Raw genomic sequence first — 25,012 nt, 5'->3', positions numbered from 1 at the left:
TCCTTCAAGCAACAAAATCAACAGATTGTTTTAAGGCAGCGATTACATGCAAGACACTGTTTCAGCAGGAAAATCAACTTTCAAAAGCAATGCACCATCCCTTTCTTAAAAGTTGGAGGCTTAAAATGCCATTCATCACAACTAAACATACTAGTATTCATTTATACTAAAAGTCACTCCATACTATCATAATTGCACATTTTCATAATATGGTACATTGGAATGATTCAAGCATCCTGCTAAAATTGGATTGCCTAGATAGTACTTTAGCACACGTGAAATTCTGGAAAGGCTCTTATGAATCCTTTCCAAGGATTCTGTTTCTGAATTCCCTGTTGAGCATCTTTGTTGAGTTTTATTTTTATCCTCACGTGTATCCTTTCAATTCACTCATCCATCCAAAAATTATTAAACATCAACTTTCTGTCATGCACCATTCATTAATAGGTAAGTCCTACAGAAAATCTTTTTCACTGCTGGCACTAGGAAATTTTTTTCTTGTTGAAAAGACATTATCTTAACAAAAGTAGGTCTTATTTATCAATATCCCCAACAACTACAACAGTATCTGAGCCACAGTAGATGCTCAAAAGCTTTTTTTGAAAGAACGGTGAGCACTTTATACATTTATTGCTCACTTCCAAGTGCACAATCTGATAAGGGTCAACATACTGAACACACAAGCCTATCCACAACCCCACTGGGTCAATCTAACTGTGCCAGAGCCAGGAGGCTTCTGTTTAAATCGTGGTAAGCAGAATCCTAGAATGACTCTCCAAAATGTCCCACTCTAATCCCTGACTGTGAATATGAGACATTACATCTGTGATGTCACATTACCCAGCAAAAGGGATTTGCAGGTATGATTAAAGTTGTAATCAGTTGACTCCTGAGGTAATAAAAAGGAAGATTATTATGGTAAAACTAATATAAACACACAAACCCTTTAAAAGCAGTCTGTCTTATAGCAGAAAAGGAAGTCAGATTCCAAGAATGAGGATTCAATGGATTGTTGCTAGCTTGAAAAGGGAGGGGGCCATGGTGTCAAGAAATATGGGTTGCTTTGAGGAGCTTAGAGTGGCCCATGACAGGCAGCAACGAAACAGGGACTTCAGTCTTACAACCGAAAGGATCTGAATTCTGCCATCTGAATGAGCCTGGAAGCAGATTCTTCCTCTGGAGACTCCAGACAAGAGCCCAGTCTGGGCCACAACTTGATTTCAGCCTGTGAGACCCCAGGCAGAGAACTCAGTCAAGACTTCCCAGCCTTCTGACTTACAGAACTCTAAAATAATAAACAGGGGTGATTTTAAGCTGCTAAACTTGTTAAGCAGCAACAGAAAACGAATACAATCATCCGGTACTAGAACACCATTATGCAAGCCCTCTTCTACTTTTCCATTTTCTGAATTTGTTTTACTTTGCTTTCCTTTTCATGGTCCACGGAAACATTATCCAGGAAAATATTTCCACCCAACATTAGTTTTTGCATATGAAAACAAGATAAGTTAAGGTACTAAGAGAATTTCTTTGGACAGTATCCAGCCTATATTACTGCCCTTTAACTTAAGAGCAATAAACCTAAAGAGATAAATAAAGAGATAAAACTATCAATGACCATAAAGGTCTACGCTCATGCCAATAAATTTGTAAAATTCAAAAAGGTACAATATAAATCAAATCAGATACTGAAATTGTATTTAAATTCTCTTACAAAACGTACTGCCTCAACTTGGAAAACAAATAATTATGTACACTGAGTCAGAAAATTATTTTAATAGTTACAAAATATCTTTTTTTTTTTTTTTTTACAGAATCAGTATAAAATAGCAGTTGATTTCTCCATAATTATCAGAATTATTTATACTTGAGGTCTTGGGTAAGTGGGGCTGAAATCAACAAAAGGTCTCGGACTGTTGGCTCAGAAATCTTCCTGGGAAGCCCACCATGTTGATGTCTGTCATGCTTAACTCCTATGAGATGACCCGGTCCTTTTTTAAAAAAAAGTATCTTTTTATTCATTCTTTGGAGGCTTGAAGTGAATTCGGCAGCGTTCATTAAACACCTAAGATATGTGAACAGAAACAAAGGTCACTGAGTCATCCTGTATAAATCAGGCCTGGAATTCAATTAAATTTGGCATGGGTCAGGTGGATATAACCTTTTTTGTCCCAGGTCAACAGGTTTAGGAAACAGAGGTGTTTCCTCACTGGTTCAAACTGACTTACTAGGTGCTAAGAGCTCAGAAGGCCTTGATATTCATTTATACGATAATTTTAATATTTTAATAAAATTTAAATTATTCAAGGAAAAAATCATCACAAGCTAGCTTATTTGGTAAACTAACAAATATGCTAGTTCCATATTCTGGACATATTTTGGACAGTTAGACAAAAATATCTAAATTAACTTTAAGATAAAGCTTTTTAAAAATCTTTTTATAGGGCTTCCCTGGTGGCGCAGTGGTTAAGAATCCACCTGCCAGTGCAGGGGACACAGGTTCAAGCCCCGGTCCAGGAAGGTCCCGCATGCCGCGGAGCAGCTAAGCCAGTGCGCCACAACTACTGAGCCCGTGCGCCACAGCTACTGAGCCTGTGTTCTAGAGCCCACGAGCCACAACTACTGAGCCCGAGTACCACAACTACTGAGCCCACGAGCCACAACTACTGAAGCCCGCGTGCCTAGAGCCCGTGTCCGCAACAAGAGAAGCCACCACAATGAGAAGCCCACGCACCGCAACGAAGAGTAGACCCCGCTCGCTGCAACTAGAGAAAGCCCGGGTGCAGAAATGAAGACCCAAAGCAGCCAAAAGTAAAATAAATAAATAAAATAAAATTTAAAAAAAAAATCCTTTTATAATGTAGATTTTATTTAGATATCTGTCATGCTTTTCTAAATGAGTGCCAGATCCTTCTCACATGGAGATCTACTTGAAGGGAGTCCAGTCTTTTGCTAAACTGTATAAATTTATATAATGTTTTGTTCTATTTATCTTGCTTCCTAAAAACTAAACAAATAACATATCATAATGTTAAAAGAACATTCTATGATTACGTGTCATGTGGGACTATGTCAAATAAAAATTTTGGTACATCCATTCAATGGGATATAAGCAAGCATAAAAAAGAATAAGGAAGCTCTTTATGTTCTGATTTGAAAAGATCTCCAAGATATATTAAGGGAAAAAAACAAAGTGTAGACAATATACTTCCATTTGTCTGATAAAGGGGGAAATGTGTGTGCTTTCAAGGAGCAAACACCTTATCACATAGGTGGAAAGGGCAGAAATAAAAAATCTAGGCAAAGAGGATAGGATAAAGAAATGTGATAAAGCAAAGAAAATTGATTTGTATTTTGCAGTTTATTCATGGCTCTGCAAGTTGGTACACTCCAGTTTTTGGTTCAGTTAACCTCCCTCTGGATCCAGCCCCATTCCATTGGTTAATTTCAAAGGGTAAAACAGAATTTTCAGTTCATTCTTTCAGATATAATAGATTTTGGCCTTTGGAAATCTTTGAAGTTTTAGAAAGGACAGGCAGACATACTTTTTCAGAAAACTAAAGTAGGAATTTTGTAATTTTTTTTTTTTAAGTTTTATTGGACTATAGTTGCTTTACAAAGTTGTGTTAGTTTCTACTGTACAGCAAAGTGAATCAGCTATACATACACATATATCCCCTCTTTTTTGGATTTCCTTCCCATTTAGGTCACCACAGAGCACTGAGTAAAGTTCCCTGTGCTATACAGTATGTTCTCATTAGTTATCTATTTTATACATAGTATCAGTAGTGTAGAATTTTGCAATTTTTAACTACATGTAAAGTCCTGGGATCCTGGTCCCCCAATCTAATTCCTAATTAGAACCACGTAGGTGGTAATAAGGAGCATGTGAATCTAGGAGCCATAAAAAGCCTATTATCAAATACCAGTAAAACTACATACAAACAGTTTCACAATCAGATATGTTAGAAAACAAACAACTGTGAAGGATAGATAATGATATGAAAATTTATGGAAAGTAACTGAGCTCAGAAAAGCTAACTTGAACAAATAACCTGGTTGAAGGTTCTAAGTTAACAACTAATAACTCTAAATATCAAATAGCCCATAATTAGTATTAGGAAACATACAGAATGTCTCCAATTCTGTTCCCATGACGATCATGCAATTCTACCATATGACTGTAAAGCTACTTTTTGCAAGATGGCTCTAACTTGGATTCTAACCACAACCTGCCCCCCCACCCCCCAAAAAGTTAAAGCCTTCAATTGCTTGTAAATGAAGGATCTTTATTATTCTTAAGTGCCCAAGGCACTCTTTGCTTCCCCCCTCCCTTGGTTTCCCTTTGCTAGTTCTGCTTCCCCTCCTAGTTCTCTCCAAGAACCAACATTATTTTATACCTTCCAGCTCCTGTCATTTACCACTTCTTCAACATTCAGTTCTGACTGCATCCATTTCAACTGCAAGAAAGGAAAACAAAAATGAAGTTACGAAAATTTAAATTAAAGAACTAAAACCAAACTCTATGTTTTCCTAGCAAAACCAGCTGCTGCTCCTGCATTCTTTATTAATGGTAATACTTAGGCCAGATTTCAAAACCTTCTTTGAAATAGCCGTTCTCCTCATATTTAATCAGTTGCTAAATCTTATAAAGCCGTAGTTCTCAAGCTTTGCTGCATATTATAATCACCTTGAGAGCTTTTAAAAAAAAAATCTCAAATGCCCAGGTAGTTCACAGAAGAAAAACAAATGGCCAATAAACCTATTTTTAAAATGTACAATTTTATTCATGTATAAAGAAATGTAAATTAAGCCATAATATGACAAAAATTTTTTCAATAGAAGAAATCTGATATCTGATAAAACCTAGTATTAGTGAAGGTATGGGGAAAGATACACTCACATATATTTTTAGTAGGAGTACAAATTGTTACAACTTCTATGGAGAGCAATTTGGTAAGACTTACCAAAAATGTAAATTCACATGTCCTTGAACTCAATAACTCCAGTTCTAGTTATTGATCCTACCATATAGATTTGCAAAGATAGCACAGACGAACAAAAAAAAGGACAAGGAGGTGGCAACCTGATTTGAATAAAAGAAAAAAGAAACAGGAAGAAAAACAGAGAAGAAGAATATATAAGGCTCAAGTAATTGAGAAAGGGATGAGTTTTCCATACCTTAACCATACAGCCAGAGGTGTGAGGCTAAAAATGCTAGTCTTTCTAACTTTCTTTTTAACTGCCAACCTAATTACTCCATCAAAAAAGAAGCCAATTCTATTGCCAGGTCCAGATGGCAGGGCCCATCATACTCCTAGTCGCCTCTGGTCAGAGAGACTTGAAAGGAAAGAAGCTAACCAATTCCAGGAGGAGAACCTGAAAATATTCAGGAAAATCAGGAGAAAAAAAGCATGAACTACAGGTTGAGGCAGCCAAGAGGTTAACAGCAGGATGATTTCTTCAGGCCAAAGTCAAGACCCAGGCCAGGAGATTTGGGAACAAAATGCCAGAGGGATTCTGGGCAACCATGAGTTAGGTACCCAGACCAAAGAACCTAACCATAAATTAGGAGTACAGCTCAGGCAGGAGGTTTGAGAAATATGCATGTAACACTATTAAGACTGGATGTGGGGGCTTCCCTGGTGGCGCAGTGGTTGAGAATCTGCCTGCCAGTGCAGGGGACATGGGTTCGAGCCCTGGTCTGGGAAGATCCCACATGCCGCGGAGCAACTAGGCCCATGAGCCACAATTACTGAGCCTGCGTGTCTGGAGCCTGTGCTCCGCAACAAGAGAGGCCGCAATAGTGAGAGGCCCGCGCACCGCGATGAAGAGTGGCCCCCGCTTGCTGCAACTGGAGAAAGCCCTCGCACAGAAACGAAGACCCAACACAGCCATAAATAAATAAATAAAATTAAAAAAAAAAAAAAAAGACTGGATGTGGTACTGATCCAATGCTCCTTGTAAACTCCCTTCGTAGACTCAAAACTGCTGTCAGGGCTTCCCTGGTGGCGCAGTGGTTGAGAATCTGCCTGCCAATGCAGGGCACACGGGTTCGAGCCCTGGTCTGGGAAGATCCCACGTGCCGCGGAGCAACTGGGCCCGTGAGCCACGATTGCTGAGCCTGCGCGTCTGGAGCCTGTGCTCCACAACAAGAGAGGCCGCGACGGTGAGAGGCCTGCGCACCGCAATGAAGAGTGGCCCCCGCTTGCCACAACTAGAGAAAGCCCTCGCACAGAAACGAAGACCCAACACGGCCAAAAATAAATTAATTAATTAATTTAAAAAAAAAAAAGAAAAGAAAAACCCGTCATTCTCTTTAAAAATTTTTTAAAAAATTAAAAAAAAAAAAAAACTGCTGTCAGAATATGGGGCAGTATATAGGATTGAAACCATGAACAAGGGGAAGGACTGCATTTCTGATGTGCTGTGGAGTAGTAACAAGCCTGAGGAAGCCCACCTGCTTACATTAGAGCAACCTCGGTTTCAGATTTTAATCAGTTATATCGACCCAGAAATCATTAAACTTTCACTGCTCTGTCAGAGCCTGGACTTTCTGCCAAAGAAGTAACAACTTTAAAGAACAGTGTTACAACAGGCCACTAAGACAGTATTCATAATCGCTCTCAAATATTTAAAGGGATGTTGTGTAGAAATGGGTTTAGACTTATCCAGAGGGAAGATTAAGGATCAGTAATTACATGTTACAAGGAGACAGATTTTCACACTAAGTAAGAAAATCTCTGAACAATTACAATTGTCCAAAAAGAGAATGCACTGCCACATAAGACTGTAGATACCCCCAACCCCCTTAATACTGGTTAAACAAAAGGTGGAAACCACTGGTTGGGGGGATATTGTAAAGAGGATTAATATAACAAATATGGAGTCCCAGCGACTCAAAAAGGAAAGAAACTGCTACTTCATTATCAGTCAATATGCAAGCTCTTACATATATTATACAATTTAATCCTCACCAAAAAAATATAAGAAGTTACTAAGTATCAATTCCATTTTACAAACTGAAAATCAGAAGTTTCAGAACAATTAATTTACAAGGTTACAAAACCTCCAAGTGGTAGATGGGATTATTTCTTTAGAGCTGTCTGCCTTTACAATCCATGTTTTTTCTATTCTTGAACACCGCAGATATTACAGGCAGCTTCTAATGCAATTTCAGTGCCAACAACAAAATGCTACCTTTGAGATGGTTGTTTTGTGTTTTTTTTTTTTAATAAATTTATTTTATTTATTTCTTTTTGGCTGTGTTGGGTCTTCATTAGCACGGGCTTAGTTGCTCCGCGGCATGTGGGATCTTCCCGGACCAGGGCTCGAACCCGTGTCCCCTGCCTTGGCAGGTGGACTCTTAACCCCTGCGCCACCAGGGAAGTCCCGAGATGGCTGTTTTTGAGGCTCTGGGTCTTAAACAGGTAAACTTCCTCTCAAAGGCTACTAAGAGGTGACAGCAGGTATATAGTTCCAGCAAGGAATGTGCTTTTTCTGAGGTAAGGATTCAGGTAAAGAACTGGGAACTTTCAGACTGGCATCACTGTATGTAAATAAATTGTTCACTAAAGTAATCAGAATTTGACTATTAGTCACAACTTAAGGTAAAAAAACACTGACTGAATTTAGAGTCAGACGAGATGGGTTAAAGTCCCAGTTCTACCACTTACTAGCTTGTGACTCTGGGGATGTCAGTATCTCTAAGTCTGTTTCCATATACAGAAAATGAAGAGGTAGAGCTGGAACATCTCCAAGAGCTGTCTCTTTCTGATTCTATAATCTTCATAGCAAACTTGAAAAAAAAATTCAAGTTTCCTTATTTGCTTAAATACTACTCATGGTTAACTTCTACTCTAGTCCTATGCAATATCACAGGCCAGAAAACTGCCTTTCAAAACTCACTGGCTGGTTTCTAAAACTCCTCCTTGCAGTGATTGTGCTGGGCTCTAAAGGCATATGGGTAGAACAGAGGGCAGACAAAACTGTGTGACACATCACTTCCAAACACTCAGTGGTTTTTGAACTTTGCGCTCTGCTAACAAGAGTTACTCTATTCTTTGTCTGACTTAATTTGCAAATAATGATTTTTCAGTTTCTGATTTAACAGCCCTGCCCTGCACTTTCCTTTGTCAATACTTCAAGAGCCTGTTCAAATACAAAATCCAAAAAAAACTAGATCTTAACCAGCTTTCTATAATTTATCTATAAGCCTTCATCAACACGGAGGGTAGGCTAAGATGACCATTACAGCCTAAGTTCACTGTCTGAAGAACCCACCACTGGCTGATGAATGAGCAGGTGTGGAACACAGGGCTGAAGCAGTCGTCATGAACAAAGAGAACAGCAAAGACAGTGGATGAATCCCGTATCCAGTGAGACACACTGCATCAGTGGGATGACTAAGAAAGTGCACACCTGTGTGCAGCAAAAGAACAAAGGCTTGAGAGAGACAGCAAGATCCCTTTTTCAAAGTTTGGCTACATCTACTAAACAAAGAGCAAACTTCACAAATTGTTCAGTATGAAAACATGATTCCATCTCACACTGGATTTTCAGTCACCTGACATGTAAGGATCAGTAAGTTACCTATTAAGCCATCTTAAAATACAGACATGATTTTGATAATTATACAGTGGTCATGTAAGAAAAAGCCCTTGTTCTTAGGAAATAACCAACATATGTAGGGGTAAAGGAGTATAATGTGCCCAACATATTCTCAAAATGGTAAAGGAAAAAAAATGTGTATGGGGGAGGGGGAGGAAGACAGGGAAAGAGGGAGGGAAGGATGGAGGGGGAAAGAAGAGTAGAGAGAATGAACTGTAAAGCAGGTGGAGCAATAGGTGAATATAGGTAAAGGGTATATGGGAGTTCCTTGTACTGTTCGTGCAACTTTTCTGTAAGTTTGAAATTGTATCGGAATAAAAAGTTACCCCTGGGCTTCCCTGGTGGCGCAGTGGTTGAGAATCTGCCTGTCAATGCAGGGGACACGGGTTCGAGCCCTGGTCTGGGAAGATCCCACATGCCGTGGAGCAACTGGGCCCGTGAGCCACAACTACTGAGCCTGCGCGTCTGGAGCCTGTGCTCCGCAACAAGACAGGCCGCGATAGTGAGAGGCCCGCGCACCGCGATGAAGAGTGGCCCCCACTCGCCGCAACTGGAGAAAGCCCTCACACAGAAACGAAGACCCAACACAGCCATAAATAAAAATAATAAATAAATAATAAATAAAAAATTTTAAAAAAAAAGTTACCCCTGAAGGCCCCCTCCCACCCCCACCCTCCTCAAAAGACAGCAATGTAGTCCACAAAATAAAATATGGCATACATTTCAACTGTTTTCTTGACGTGTCATGTTTAAGGGCTATAAAGAAATAGCTCTGCTTCATTAACTCTACTCTGAGGTCCACACCCCATCTACATGACGGCTGACTTAGGGAAAATAAAGTTTGCTCTGACATAGCACTCAGTGGACACTTGGTGTTCTCCTAAAAGGGAAAATGGTAGGCATGGGAGATGAAGTGGAAACAAAGGAGAGTCTGAAAAGAGTCAAAGACCCATACCATCCTCTCCACAGCAAAGAAATAAACATAATGAGGCTCTGATGGCCCTGGTTATATTTAAATAGTACTATATTTTTATGGCGGAAGAGGGTAATATCCTGAAGTTAAATATCTATATTACATTTCAGCAGATTTCTACAGCTGAAACCAGAGGTAAATATTTTCAAAATGTAAATATATTTAAAAAAACGTTTCTTCTCAAGTCAAGCCTCAAAACATAGATACAGATGTGATTTCCCTAGATTTTTTGATGTGGTGTTGGTCTATATTAACCCTTGTATCTTTAACTGTGGAATATATAAAGGAATGGCAATAACATGATTACATGCTTCTTTTAGCTAAAGCTTGCTACACTCCATACGTTCATGAAATGCACATTAATTTACCAATTAGTATTGAAATGTAATAAAATAAAGCCCATTAAAAATGAAGTACTAATCTCCTGATCATTTTGTTTTAAGTAATAACCATATCTTACTCTGAATTTTTCATATTAAAAACTGCCTTTATTTTGAAGGCTAAGTTTGGAAACCTTGCCTCAGAAATGTAAACCCTGTTCAACTTACCTTTGTCTGTTCTTTTCTAAGTTGCTTTAATAACGTTAAATTGTCCAAATTCTTTTCTCTCTCCTCTCGGAGCTGTTTTACTACTGATGAGGTCTGAGCTATACAGTTTTTTATGACTCGGTCCCTACTGGCATGAGCCGCCATCAACTAAAAGAACAAAAGAAGGAAATGAGAAAAAAAAAATCACACCAATTTGTCACATTTCAGTGTTTTAAAAAAAAAATTTTAGGCTACAGAAATGTAATACTTTCTAAAACAGTTTTTGAAAACTGAATCTATGGAAGAGAAGATTGTGCTGAATGAGCCAGCTCAAAGGCAGCAGCTGTGAGGGTGAAACTGAAGAGGTTGGCTTGTCTTCTTCCTCACTTAGCTCCCAGGCCTTCCTGCTCCTCTTCCTGCACTCCTCGTGCTGGGCTTTTCATCTCAGTCTCCTTCTCCCTACACTCCTTTCTCTCCCATTCTTGCATCTGTGTGTTCCTCTACCCTATACCCACCCCTCACACACCTTCTGGGCCACTTCCTATTGCTGTTCTCTTTTTGTCCTTTCATTTTTTTTTGAGCCTCATGTTGTCATCAGTGCAAAAAATTATAAAGTAAGTGATATAGAGAAGCTCTTAGTTACAATAAAGAAAAACAAAGAATGCTACATTTACCTATGTCAGACAGAACCCTTTTCAAGATTTTAAACTTTAAGTACTAACAAGGAAAAATTGTACATGAAGTAGAGGTCACTGATTCCATCAATTGCGTGTGCTGACGGAGAGTAAGGATGCCCGACAGAGCAATTGTTTATTAGCCTTCATCTTAATGTAACAAATCCAATACAATAATTTGTATCTACTTTCTGCCTTGTTTCATTAATTATGATAGTCATGTTTCAATTCAAACATACTCCCATGATCACAGCCAAATTCTGAAGATACCCCAAAAACTTGGGGTGGAGACAGAGCAAAATACTAAAATAATATGCAATCGTCTTTATAATTAATGGTGCATAATAACAGTGGTTCACCTCCAACTAAAATTTAAGTGTTGGCTTGCTCCATTTAATCACGTTATATCATTCCTTCTTCCCTCTGAAGGGGGAATATCCCAATGCTATGCTAGTGATGGCTGTATAGAAATAACCCATTATATATATTTTATATAAAATATGGGACTAACAACCATTCTATAAGCATTCCTCATAAGTTATTTGAAATACAGCTCTTAAATGGTCATATTGGGACCCCGTGGTTGAGAACTACTGGTCTAATACACACCAGGAAAGAATAAACCTTTATATTTCTAGAGGGGAATACCAAAAGTGCATTAGTTAAAAGCTGTACCCATGTGAAGGGAGGGAAGTTCCTAACAGATGTTAATCCCACCTATAGTATATTTCTCTAATATGCTAATTTTTTTCATTGTAACATTTAGGGTTCACAAGGACAGCCTCAAGGCCCATATTTATTAGCTAATATGCTGCTTCTGTTACAGGCTTCAGTTTCTTCTTTTGGAAAATTATGGATTATGAGTAAATAATCACTAATATCCTTTCCACCTCTAAAAGTTAGAGGCAACATGACTCAATACATTGCTCAGATGCCAGATGCTATTTAATTACTTTGATATTTTGTCTAATCCCCCAGCAATTAGTGAAACAGCTTTAGTACCAACTAGAAGTCTATCACAATATTCTCATTTTTCTATCTGCATTTTAAAATCAATTTCAAATTTTGTACATTTTATTAAAATGTTCAATATCTTTCTTTTGGTCTCTCTCCACGCAGTTTCCTTCCTTGGTTGGGCTTTCCTCCATTATTCCCCTCTTTAGCTTGGCCCCTTCCCTGTGGATACACTTCTAGATGCAGACTACCCTCCTACCCTCACCTGCTTACTTTTCCTTCAGATTAGCCCCACTGTGAACTCACTCCTATGTGAACAGGAATTACTGGGCAAGTCACCTTTTACTCAGTATTATCAATTATTGTGGTCCGTTTTCATGACCATCCTTCAATAAAATTCAAAACTAAGAGCACATGCAAGAGGAATATGCATGGACTTCTTTCTGTACATATATGTCAAAGAAATGAGGACGCTTGATAACTAGTAACAGATGGCGTGACATAAGCCTACCAGAGAAGAAATAACACGAAACCAGGCTTATTAGCTCACTAGTATCAGATGCTTGAGGATTTGGTCATAAGAGAATTATTTCTGATACATAAAGTGCTTATTAAAGGAACTGAGATAAAATTAAGAAACTCAGTAAAGTAAAACTTTGGTTAGAGGAGAAAAATCCTGAACTATAACCATATCATAACCATACTTCCTTTGATTTGGGGTAAGCAATTTTGAAATGAAGACACTTGGGGTGGGGCAGGAGAATGATTCAAAACTAGTCTAAAGGGGGTATATCTAGGACTTCCCAGTTTTATTTTACCACAACTTTGAGAACTTCTTTTAGGCTGAAATTTTCACCTACTACCTTTTAATCATTATTTTAAAGTAATGCTTTTTGCCTTTAAGGGAAACAGAATGTCGTTTTCCTGATTATAGTTTTTTGGTGTTTTTCTTTCTAGAACAAAGGTTGATTCTAAATTAACTCTAAATTCTAATTTCCCAAACATCATTTTAGAATCCTAACAATGACCCTTAGTTTAACTATCATTAAAAGCAATACACTTAAATATTGTGAATCAGTATGTTGTATACCTGAAACTTATATAATATTGTACATCAACTATACCTCAATTGCAAAAAAAGTTAGTAAGTTTTTGTCACGGCATTTTTTGTGTTTTAAATCTTCCTCCAGAACTTCTGACAAAATGATGTAAGAAGCATACTTTTTAAACATATAGTCCAAAAGTTCATTATATTAAAGAGATAGCTTTAAGAATTACTTTAAATCAATCATTATAACACCGGTAACAGTTCTGCATTTGTAAAGCACTGTTTCAAGTTCATAGACTTTTTAACTGTTCCGTATTGATTTTTATGTTTATCTTGAAACTAAACAATAAACAATGTAAAGCTAGGAAAACTTCATATATTGAGGGAATATGCTCTAATAAGGGAATCTTACTGAAATTATTTCATTTTTACTAAGACTATACATTTAAGATTTGGAATTTCTAAAATCAGTGCTTTATAATAACTTTGCTGATCTTCTCCTATGAAGAAGTATTATCATTAGAGAGTGCAAATATTCCTTCATCGACTATAGAAGGAAGGGTCAGGGACTAAAGACAGTCAGGGTGACCATAAACAACTTGGACATGTCACAGAGTTCCACTTCTTAACTGAGACAATATCTAAGGGAACTCAGTGGTACTTGTTAGCATGGGTACTCTACTGCAGGCTCGACCCCTGGAACAAAGCTACTAGATAAATAATCCTTTACATACGTTCATGTTGCTGGATCCCTCTAGAATACAGATGGAGAAAAACCCAAACACATACACAAGAATATCTAAAACAGAAAGGTTCCAAATTTAGCATGCCAGTTTATCCTGGTTCAACAAAGGAATAAGAAATAATAACAACAATAAGAGAAGCACCAAGCATTTATATGTAAAACATTTAGTACAGTAAGCACTTTATATTAACTCATTTAATCCTCTAACAATTGACCAGATACTTTTCTGATACTATTTTACAAATAAGGAAACTGACTCAGAGGTTATTTCAAGGTCACCCAGCTAGGAAGTAGCAGAGGTGAGATTTAATCTAGATATGGAATCCATGTTGTTAATTGCTATACTATAAACCTCTAGGTTAATAAAAAGATTCTAAATGGAAACAATTGAATAGATTATAGAGATTAAATATATATATGGGTAGTGAGGTGGATCACTAAAGCCATTACAAACTTCTATCAATAGTTCTTTAGACAGAGCTACCCAAAGACACTAAGTGAACTGTCGAACAACCTCATACTAAATTAGGCCTTGGACCCATGCTCTCTACTCCCAATATTGGAGTCTACTCCTTAAAGCCCCCATCCTTGCAATTTTATGAAGCCACAAGAATTACCTGACCACTCAACAAAGTAACATACTTTCACATAAAAGCAGAAAAAAATATCAGCAGTTAATGCTTTGAATTTAAGTGATATGAATAAGTTTATCCAAAACTGATTTTTTTTTTCATAATTGAGAAATGGACTTTAGATTTTAAGTAATACAGTAATCTTGTGGTAGAGCCTAAAAAAGCAAATGCCATTTGAACATCAGCTTCCAAATTAATGAAAAAAATATAAGCTATAAAAAATGCTTAGCTACATCGTTATTTCCTTTCACTTTTAGAAATTAAAAAAGAGAAATAAAGGGGATCTTTAAGAGGCAATGAAAAAATACATACTTGAGAAACCAAAGCCTCAGAAAAGGACAATTTATCTGTGGCTTTTCCGTCTCTCCTGCCAAATGCTTCTTTTCCCCTTCCTGATGAGTGAGGGAAGATAGAAGATATACTGATAAAAAGTGTGAAGGGTTTTAATTCTTCCTTAAATCAGGTGTCTAGCTTCTTAAGATTGATTCATTCAAAGACCCTGCTCTTGTTTCACTGTTTTATTGTACTTGACTGTTTCACTTTCTCCTTCATTCCTTGAAGCATAAGCTTTCCTTAGTTAAAGGCTGCTCATGAGGGGGTCAAAAAACGGCTGCTTTCATTCCTTAGAACTGTCTCTTCCCAGACTTGTGCTTAAGATCACACATTTTCTTTAGTTTGTAGAAACCGGATCAAAACCTATATACACCCTCAGGTGTGGGCAAGAAAACATGAAGATTCCATTCTTGTATCCACAGTTTAATTGTATGTCAATTGTTTTCTTATTTTGCCTACAGAGAAAGGCATAAAGGAAGCACAAAAGAAAAGACTCAAAAGGTACACTTACAGACTCATAAAGTTGTTTACAGGTTTGGCTGGCATCAATTTTCCCTGCAAAGGAAGCTGTTGGAACCGTAGTGTTTAATTCATGTACTATTCTGTCATCAATCGTCCTCATCACCTTGAGTAATTCCTATATATATTTAAAATAAAAGAATAGTAACTTGAATGGAAAGTTAAGTGGTTAAAAAAAGACCATTTAAGCAAAACTAACTAAATAAATAAAGCTCTTGGATATGTTACAACCCTGTGAATTAGGAGTGGGGAAACCACACTATATATAGTGCAACCACAGAAAAATCTTTTCTACAAGTATGAGAGGTAGGTTATGTAATAGTAATTCTAACGATTGGCACAACTCTTTCCTTGGTCCCACTGTGATCATCTTAAGTGTAAAGATCGTTTCATTCATTTGTAAACCCCATGCGCTGGCACGGTGCTTAGCAAACACTGTGTGTTCTTTCCATCTCCAGCATACAGCCAATAAAGGATTCTACTGAATTTGATTACCTCAACTGGTCCAAAACAATCCAGCGTCATTGCTTACTCTGTTCCCTCTTTGTCTATCATTCTAAAATGTGGTGCTAGACAGAAATTTTCTAGAAAGATACACAAGAAACTCTCAGCAGTGATTAACGTGCAGACGTTAATCTATATCCTTTCAAGCTTTTTTTCCTTTCAGGCTTTTTGTTTTTTAGTTTTTTCCTACGATTGTGTATTATTTTTGTAACAAAAATAAAGTATACTGCTAGAAAAGGAATCAAATCTCTTTGTGGCTTTCTTGTTCATAGAACAAGTAGTTTTACCTTTTCTCAGTTACCCAAGTTCACATTTCCCAAGGATCTCTCCCCTCTAAAAGAGGGTCCAACTCTCAAAACCCAATCAAAATAAAAATAATACCAAAAGGGCAGGGAACTTCGAAAGACCCTGATGAGTATACCAACACAGCATAATTTAATAGGTGCATAGTCCCTTCTCCCCACATTTTGATTAGGGTACTTCTTTTCACTTGTCACTAGACAAAGGCTAGGTATCAGCTACCTTCTGTCTGCAGATGATATAAACTCTAGAAAAGGTTTCTAGTAGTATACCCCTTTCTTTCTCTTTTAATCCACCCTTACCTCACCCCGGCCCCACAAAACAAAACAAAACACAATCACAGAAAAATCATTAAGAAAACAGAAGTGTATAATACTAGGACTATACTTATTGAAAACATCCAGGAAGTTAACATTTAATATTAATGTGTATTAAAAGCATCTTTGCTTGATCCTCTACTTCCTTCAACATATGAACCTATTTCTTTGCCAAACTTAAATCCATCACTGAAATCAACTTCTTCATTCCTTTCATCCATTTTTTTTGGTCATATTAAAAATGACAGCTTTTAATCTGAAAATTGGCAGGAGTGCGATTTGCATACATTATTTAATCATATGATTGTGAATAAGTTATAGTTACCATTTATTCTTTTTTATTGAATTATAGTTGATTTACAATATTATATTAATTTCAAACATACAATGTAATGATTCAGTATTTTATAGATTATACTAAATTTAAAGTTATTATAAAATATTGGCTATATTCCCTATGCTGCATCATCCATTTGTTAAAATAAACTTTTATTATGATTAAAGTATTACACAATCATTTTGGAAAAATTAGAAAAAAATTTAAAGAAAATAGAATCATCCATAGTTAACCATTATTAATAAGATGTCCCTTTGTTTTTTTTTAAAATTAATTTTTATTGGAGTATGGTTGCTTTACAATGTTGTGTTCAGTTTTTTCTATACATATCTGCAAATATTTTTATCAAATTGAGGTATTATATAACATTTAAAAGTTTTACTTTATGGAATTATGAGCATTCTGCCCTTGTTACCTTGAAGACATTTTTAATAGGTGCATAAATATTCTATTCTGTGGAGGTATCACAACTTATTTGACCATTTCCCTCATAATTAACAGCTAGGCGTTTCCAATTATAATAACCATTTAGGCCATTCAGTCTGTCTTCAGCCTAGATTCTATTCCTATCAGGCTATTAATCTTTAATTAGTAATTTAATGCCCTTTTCTAGAACCCAATCTAGAAGTAAAACAGCTTGTAGAAGGCTCATAATTTAGACTAATAAAAACAGGCAAACATCAGACCTAAAACCAACTTCACTATCTTATCCCCTCTTCTTGTATCTTTCTATGTTTGTCAATAGTATCAAGATTCTCTGTAAACTGGAATTCTTAGGGGATAATCTCAACATATTCACTAAGCAATCACCACTTTAAGTAATGTTTTTTGTACAGTAGAGGATATATAATGTCAGTAAGTGGCAAATTTCAAACAAACAGCGGCAGTACTATTTAGAGTCAAAAAATAGGTAAGTAGCAAAGAGGGACCTTCCTTGCCAACTTTACCTCCTACAACTTGCCTATTGAAACAAAAACAAAAAAAAACCTTTAAAACCTCTCTCTTCTTTCCCTCTATCTAAATCGAACTGATCCTGAGGCCAAGGCTTACATTATACCTTTTAGATAAAGCTTTCCTTGACTGAGAGTCCTCAGCAATCTTTCTTCTTTAAACATATGCAGCAATTAGAGAGACCACAGAGTTGATTCATTAACTCACTCTTCATTCAAAAAATACTTACTAATGTCTAATGGTTAGGCACCATTCTAAACACCAGGGCTATAATGGTGAATAAAATAGAAAAGGCCCTTGCTCTTATGGAGCTAAATTCTCAGAGGGGGAGAGAGACAATAAGCAAGTACCCCAATAAATGAGATAATTTTAGTACTGAAAAGTACTACAAAAAAGAAAACTGGTAATGGGATGAAGAATGACTAGGTGGGGCTGAGGGGCTAATACTTTAGATAGGGAGATCAAGGAAGGCCTCTCCAGGACATAACATTTGAGCTGAGATCTGAATGATATAAATAAGCCAACTAAAAGGACATCTGGGGGAACAAGTCAAAAATTAAGAGGCAAGAACAAACTTGGGGATGTTTGAAGAACTAAAAGAAGGCAAGTGGGCTGGAAGTGAATAAGGGAAAGAGTGGTATTAGGTGAGATCAGAGCTGAGGAGAAAATAAAGGACAGTAGAGACCACAGAAACAATTAAGGGTTTTTTCCTAAAGGAAACAGGGTTTTAGGCAAGGGAATGATACAACGATTAATTTTTTAAAAGATAACTTCGACTGCTATGTGGAGAATGGAAACAGGGTGATCATTCAGCAGACTATTATGGTGGTCTAGGCAAGAGACAAAGAAGAGGTAGCAGTGGAATCAGGGAGAAGAAGTTGGATTCAGGATATATTTTGAAGAGAGAGCTGATAGGACTTGCTGATGAATTGGTGTTGGAGGATGAGAAAAGAAAACAGAATGACATTTAGGTTTGAGACCTGAGCAACTGAATGGATGGTAGATTCATTAATTAATGGTGGGGAGAGACTGGGAGAGGAAAAGATTTGGAAGGAGTGGGAAGATCAAGATCCTATTCTGACTCACAGGATATTTTACATTTAGGATTATTGTTAATTGTTTGTGACACCGGTATTGTTTAAAATTGTAATCTTTTAGAAATAAAGACTGAAATATTTACAGAACAAAAGATCTACCTGGGATGTGCTTCAAAATAATCTGGTTAGGATGGGGAAAATGGTAGTATATAAATGAAACAAGAGTGGCCATGAACTGATTGTTGGAACTGAAAGATGAGTACACAGGGATTCATGGTACTCTCTCTCCTTTTGTGAAATTTGAAATTTTGCATAATAGTTTTTTAAAAAAATTCTGTTTTGGACATGTGAAGTTTGAGATGCCTGTTAGATATGAGTAAAAAAGTTAAGCAGAAAGTTGAATATACCAGTCTGACACTGAACTGGGCTGAAGGTATATTAACAAATATTTATTTATTTGTTTATTTATTTATTTATTTATGCTGCACGGCTTGCAGGATCTTCGTTCCCTGACCAGGGATTGAACCTGGGCCCTCAGCAGTGAGAGCTTGGAGTCCTAACAACGGACTGCCAGGGAATTCCCCAAATTAATGTTTTTAAAGCCATAAAACAAGAAGAGATCATTGAGGGAGACTGTAAGGAATAAAGGGGGTTAACGATCAAGAAGGAACTCTAGCATTTAAAACTACAGGAGAAAGACTGAGATGTCACAGAAGTCAGAAGAAGAAAGGTTTCAAGGAGGAAACGGTCAACTGTGTTGAATGTTGCTAGGAAGTCAATAAAGATGTGGACAGAAATTAACTTTTTAGATTTAGCAGGATGGAAACTATGGGTGATTTCACAAGAGTCATTTAAATAGAGTGTTTAATGGGCTGAAAAGTTAATGTGGCTTAAGTACAGAGAATAAGAGAAAGCATGGTGTAAAATGAGGTCCACCATTACAGATCATGTTATAGGATTTTAGTCTTTTTCCTGAAAGCAACAGGGAACCAATGAAGTGTTTAAATACAGTGGAGTTACATGATCTGATTTGTATTCTGAAATGATTGCCTAAGTTAAAGGTAAAGAATTAAAGTGTGGAAAATGGATTAGAGAGAAACAAGAGTAGATGCAAAGAGGTTAGTTAGGAGACTGATGCAGGTGAAAGATTATATCATTTCCTAGAGTTTTGATTTACTTGGAACTTTAACTAGTTTTGAGTTTGATCATTAGCAATACAGCCAACTTTCCCTCCAATAAAACAATTTGGACATACTGTTAAGTTCCTTACAGCAATGGGAATTTATTGGCATTAACTAGGTAATAAATCAAACAATTTCAGTCTTACAAATGTGAATTTTCAAATATATCAGTTCTCTGTGTGCTAAAGAATCAATATATGATCTAGAGCTTGGCTTTTAATATGAAAGACACCAGCTATCTAAATAACCTCTATCTAATCTAACCTCTAAATAAAATGAGGTTATTTTAATCAAAATTTTTCAATTGCATGAGCTACATTTCAAGTGCTCAAGAACCACATATTGCTAGTGGCTACCATATTGGACAGCACAAATTTCCACCATCACAGAAAGCTCTACTGGACAGTGTTGAATTCGAGATAATATAATGACAAACTGATAGTGCACTTGTTCAGGAATTGCTGAGAACTGTAAGCTACTTCTAAATATCACAGAAAAGATACTAGGAAAGCTAAAGATAAGGGGGAAAAAGGGGTAAGGCTCAGGAAGGAATTTCTTTCAAAATTGCAAAAGGAGAAGGAAAAGAACTATAAACTACCTCACTAGGCACAAATTTCTTTACAGTACAAAAGGTGCCAGGGCTCTTAAGGCAACTCCAAGGGGGTCTAGAGAAAAGCTTAGGTACCCTCACAGACTGAGAGCAGATGAAGGTTAATGCAGGCACATAAGTGCTGCCATTAAACTATATGTATCATTCATAAGGAATTACTACCTACCTACTTGATACTTAGCTCCAATGGCATACCCTCTCTCTCACAAATTCACCAAGAAAATATAAAGAAGACACCCCTGAGCAGATAGCATACAACAAACTGCAACACAAGTCCACAGAGATAATACAGAAATATACACAGTTCAGTGGCTCTCTGAAGACTACATCTTTGTATAGGAGCTGGAACCCTGATCAGCTTCTAAGTGTCAAAGAACAGCAGAAGATAACTCTCCAAACTTTGTAGTGCCTCCAGCTTCTCCTTTCATTCTCCTCAAAACAACAAGAAATTCTGATATATCATCAATCTCTAACTTTAGGCTAACCCTTTAAAGTTATTCAGGCACTTACCTTGGAATTGCATTTTATGGATTACCTTTAACTGTGGGGTGAAAATCTCACCCTCTTGGAAGGCAATTTCAGTACTGAAGGACTGACCATATCTAGCAGCAGGGAGGGGTGGAGAAAATTTTCTACTGCCCCTGCAATTATACTATACTCTATTCCTAAGGTTACTCCTTAGATAAATTCTTTTTATTATTTTGGGAAGCTTTTAGAGTACACGGGGGGTGGTAAAAGGTCTATTACTTGACAGTAAAATTAAAATGTACTCCACAGAATGATCTGAAATTTCTTAACCTTTCTTCTCCTCACTCTCTGCCTGAAGGTACCCAGAAGTAGATCCCATTCACATGGTGCTCTTTCTGGCTCCTCAAACTCCATTTTTATAACAATGCTCACACTGTGCCTCCCCCAAGCTAGAAATACAGACTTGCCTGCAACTGCCAGAGTCCTGTGCGGTCCTCTGCACTCGCAGGCAAGGGAACAGAGAGCAGCTAGGTATGTTGCAAAAGATACCATCACTGATGCTAGAAAATACTCTATTTAGTCTGTACCTAATTACCAAACAACTCAAAATCAATTGTGTGTAAATAAATAAATATTCTTACCAGAAATACCAAGACTTAAACATTCTAGGAATACTTAGTTGATTTTGCTCAGGTGATATATGAACTGGGTCTCAGATAGAGTCAGGAAGAAGGGATTTCAGGGTGTCAAGTGGAAAAAAAGCACACAGAAATGACAAAACATCATGTGTTCAGGGAAAAGTAGGCCTATGTGGCTGGACAGCAGAGTTCAAATGTATATTGGAAGTGGCAGGGGTTGGGGAGAGAGAAGTATGTATGAATACGGGCAGTGGTGAGAGCTAACTAAGCAGAGGCACTTTGGGATTGGATTTTAAAAGGACTTGTATGCCATGTTAAGTAGTTTAGACTTAGTCGTATAATCCTGAAATTAGATGCATGGTTCAGATTCTAAAATTTAGAAGATAACAGTATGAAACCATAGCATTATGGAGGTTAGATTGAAGGGGAGATATATTAGAGAAAGGAATGACTGAAGATAAGAAGAGCTACAGCAAAGCTAATTGCAAAAATGATAGGGTGCTAACAAAGACTGTGGGCGTGGTAATAAATCTTCCTAAAACATCTCTTTGATCAATTCACCCCCTCTGCTCACTGACTCCCTAACCTCACACTTGGCATTCAAGGCCTTTCATAACCTGGTTCCAATCTTTTGTGTAATCCCAATGTGCACCTGTGCAAATTCTGAATTCCAGCAATTTGCTATTTCCACCCCCCCAATATATAAAACTTTCTGCCTATATACTATTCCTTCTACCTAGAATTCCCCTGGTTCTGTCCACCTCAGGTACAGATCAATTACCATCTATTGACTTAATTCTCTCTGAACTGTTACAGCATTGTGTTCATATTCTAAATATCCTCTACACGTTTTATATCCCCGCTTGAGTTCCTTGTTTTATATCCTGCCCACTCAGTCTCTCCAAGTGCCTGATACCTAGCAGGTTTCTGTTATGGACTGAACAGTGTCCCCCCTCGGCCCCCCTCCTGCCCCCAATTTGGTATGTTGAAGCCTTAACACCCAGTGTGACTGTTTTTGGAGACAGGGCCTTTAGGGAGGTAATTAAGGTTAAATGATGTCATAAGGGTGGGACACTAATCCCATAGAACTGGTGTCATTGTAAGAGGAAGAGAAACCAGAGATCTCTCTCCCTCTGTGTGCACAAAGAAGTCATATGAGGACACAGTGATGAGGTAGCAACTTACTTTGAAATGCATCAAAAATTAAAAATAAAAAAGGTGGATTGATGGATAGATTGAAGGATGGTATGTGATTTAGTAAATATAGTGAATCACTGTAGAACCTACACAGTGGGTACATGAGTATTCATTGTAAAATTCTTTGAACTTTCTACAGTGTTTGAACATCTTCATAATAAAATTCTGGGGAAAAAGTACCTAAATCTTTATAATAAAAAGTACACAATTTTCTGTTTCTCTTCCACAGTATTCAGTGCAGTGCTTTTCACATATAAGGTACCTACATACAAAATGTAATGGTTTCATAGCTCTAAAAAACATAAACTTTGATTAATAATTTGTGAGTGTGCCAGTTAACTAGTTTATAATTTTACAAAATTCATTTAAATGTAAATGTTGTACTAAAACTTTACATTTTCAAATACATTTTTTTTTTACATTTGTATGCCTCTGAAGCAGTAGGGGCAAATGTTCTTATACTCATTCATAATGAGGTTAAATGATATGCCAAGGCCAGCTCTGGAAAACCTGATCTTCTGACTTTTAACCCAGGGTATTCTCCATTATAAACCACACATTTGGAAAAGTCCTAGAGAAACAATCTAAAAACTTCTACAGGTTTCACTAATGAGATTCATTTTATGACTTTTTAATTTACATTATCTCTGTGAATAAAATGGTTCTGCAAGACAGTTTAGCTTTTGCCCCACTTACAACATCTCATCTGACCTTCCAAAAGAAAATGAAAGTGTTCTTTAAGCACCGTTGGATGTTTCAACAGCTCAAAGAGATCCTTTGAAATTTGGTTTTAGAGATTTAAATAATTATAGAGATGGAAGCCATTTTAAATGTTTTTTTAACATAATCTTATTTTACAGATTCAAAAGTTAATTATGGAAGGGGTCAGGTGATTAGCTCAAGGTCCCAAAGCTGTTAATGGCAGAAGTAGTACTAGAACCCAGAACATCCAACTTCCTAACCAGGGTTCTTTCAGATAAACTTTAAGGCTATCATTGCTCAATTATCTGAGCTCATTAACCCAAGTTAAATCACAGGACTAATGTGACAAGACCAAGGCCACAAATGGGCTGGTTAACCTTAGAATCCAACAGTCTTTTTTCTACCTTATTTAAGATTTTTACAAATATTTGTATTTGTTAGGCACTTTGATCACATTTGAAGTCTGCTGCTGTTGTGTTGATCTAATCTGCGCAGCTGAAGTGGTGAAAAGGGTGTATATAATGCTGGAAAGACTCCACAGAAACTTCTTTGACCAAATGATGTTTGTCAAATAATTCAATCTGTTGAGATTATCTTCAAGAATATCACTCCCTAAAAACGGATGCAAGCACAAAGCTTACTACAGAGGTCAGTGATACGTGAAATGATTTTTCATTATCTTTAGAAAATACATTTTTCATTATTTTTAAATTCAACACTCTTATCAAGACAGCAGCACTTATGCTTACATTGGAACAGATAACTTTCATAGCAACTTCGTCAAAATCCAGACCCCCTGTTCTTTAATTCGTGGGTTAATAATCAGCCCTAGACCTCTGGTGTTTGAATATATAAAAGACATAAACTTTTTCTTAAATGTTACATTTTCTCTAATGGTTGGGAAGGCAGAGCACCAGCGCAGGTACTAAGATTAATCGACCCTTCAAGCCTCCAAACGTTCTGACCCATCAAAACAGTGAAACTCGTACAATGTTTTTGTTTTGTTTTATCAAGTAAGTAAGCTTTCCTTCACTTTCTTCTCTCCTATAAATACTCAGCTTAAAACAGGAGGGGAATGACAGAGACTAAGAACTGAGTTCAGAGAATGGCTAAATGGTTGTTGCAATCCTTACCCACCCGGCCGGACTCGGCTTTGCCACCGAGGAACCACTGGAGTTTCTGGGTGCAGTTACTCAAGGCCTGGGAGGCGCAGGGAGAGCCATGACCCCAAGGCAGCAGCCTCGCTCCCTAAGGCCAAGCCCGCGCCCCCATGACCTCCAATGGCTCGAAAAAGGAGTTTTGAAATATCCCCTTTTGCCACAACTGGTCCGCACTCCCTCCCAGGCCAGAGTAGGGAACAGGGTCCGGGGACGAAAGGAAGGGCACGCCTGCCGCGTGAGGAAAACCCCATCACCTGGAACTCGGCGAACTCCTCACAGCTCACACCGCCACTGGGCGCCGCCATATTGGACAACCACGAGGCCCCCGCCGCGAGCCAATCACCGCGAAGCAAAGGTGTCCGCGGCACCGCCTAACAAAAAATATTGAGAGGAATCTCAGCAAGAAAGCTGAGCTCAAGGTTTGTCTTTTCCCCTTAGCCTCGCCCACATGGAAACCCGTAACGCTGCTATCCTTCTTTTCACTCCTGTGCCTTTAACATGTCCTCCTGGAACTGGCCCAGGTGCATAGATCGAAGAATGTCAGAACTTGAAGGGATCGTTTTACTCCAATCCCATTTACTTAACAAAAAGGGAA

General features: G+C 37.5%; 1 protein-coding gene across 3 annotated transcripts; it reads right to left on the bottom strand.

Annotated features, from left to right (window-relative positions):
* Positions 1-1,757: 1,757 nt before the first annotated feature.
* CCDC58 (coiled-coil domain containing 58) lies at positions 1,758-24,760 on the bottom strand. Of its 3 annotated transcripts, none has more exons than XM_036851797.1 (6): positions 24,672-24,729; positions 23,662-23,869; positions 15,008-15,133; positions 10,132-10,278; positions 4,401-4,460; positions 2,000-2,065 (listed from the first exon to the last, which is right to left on the bottom strand). In XM_036851797.1, the coding sequence occupies exons 3-6, from the start codon at positions 15,116-15,118 to the stop codon at positions 2,015-2,017; spliced, it is 369 nt and encodes a 122-aa protein (XP_036707692.1). In that variant the 5' UTR covers positions 15,119-15,133; positions 23,662-23,869; positions 24,672-24,729; the 3' UTR covers positions 2,000-2,014. The 3 variants fall into 3 exon arrangements, with proteins under 3 accessions (XP_036707691.1, XP_036707692.1, XP_036707693.1); XM_036851798.1 differs by having other exon boundaries at positions 23,712-23,869; XM_036851796.1 differs by lacking the exon at positions 23,662-23,869 and having other exon boundaries at positions 1,758-2,065; positions 24,672-24,760.
* Positions 24,761-25,012: the final 252 nt, after the last annotated feature.

Source organism: Balaenoptera musculus, chromosome 4 (genome assembly GCF_009873245.2).
Source record: "Balaenoptera musculus isolate JJ_BM4_2016_0621 chromosome 4, mBalMus1.pri.v3, whole genome shotgun sequence".
NCBI lineage: Eukaryota > Metazoa > Chordata > Mammalia > Artiodactyla > Balaenopteridae > Balaenoptera > Balaenoptera musculus.
The sequence above is the reverse complement of the archived record's forward strand: the minus strand, read 5'-3'. Positions and strand labels throughout refer to the sequence as shown.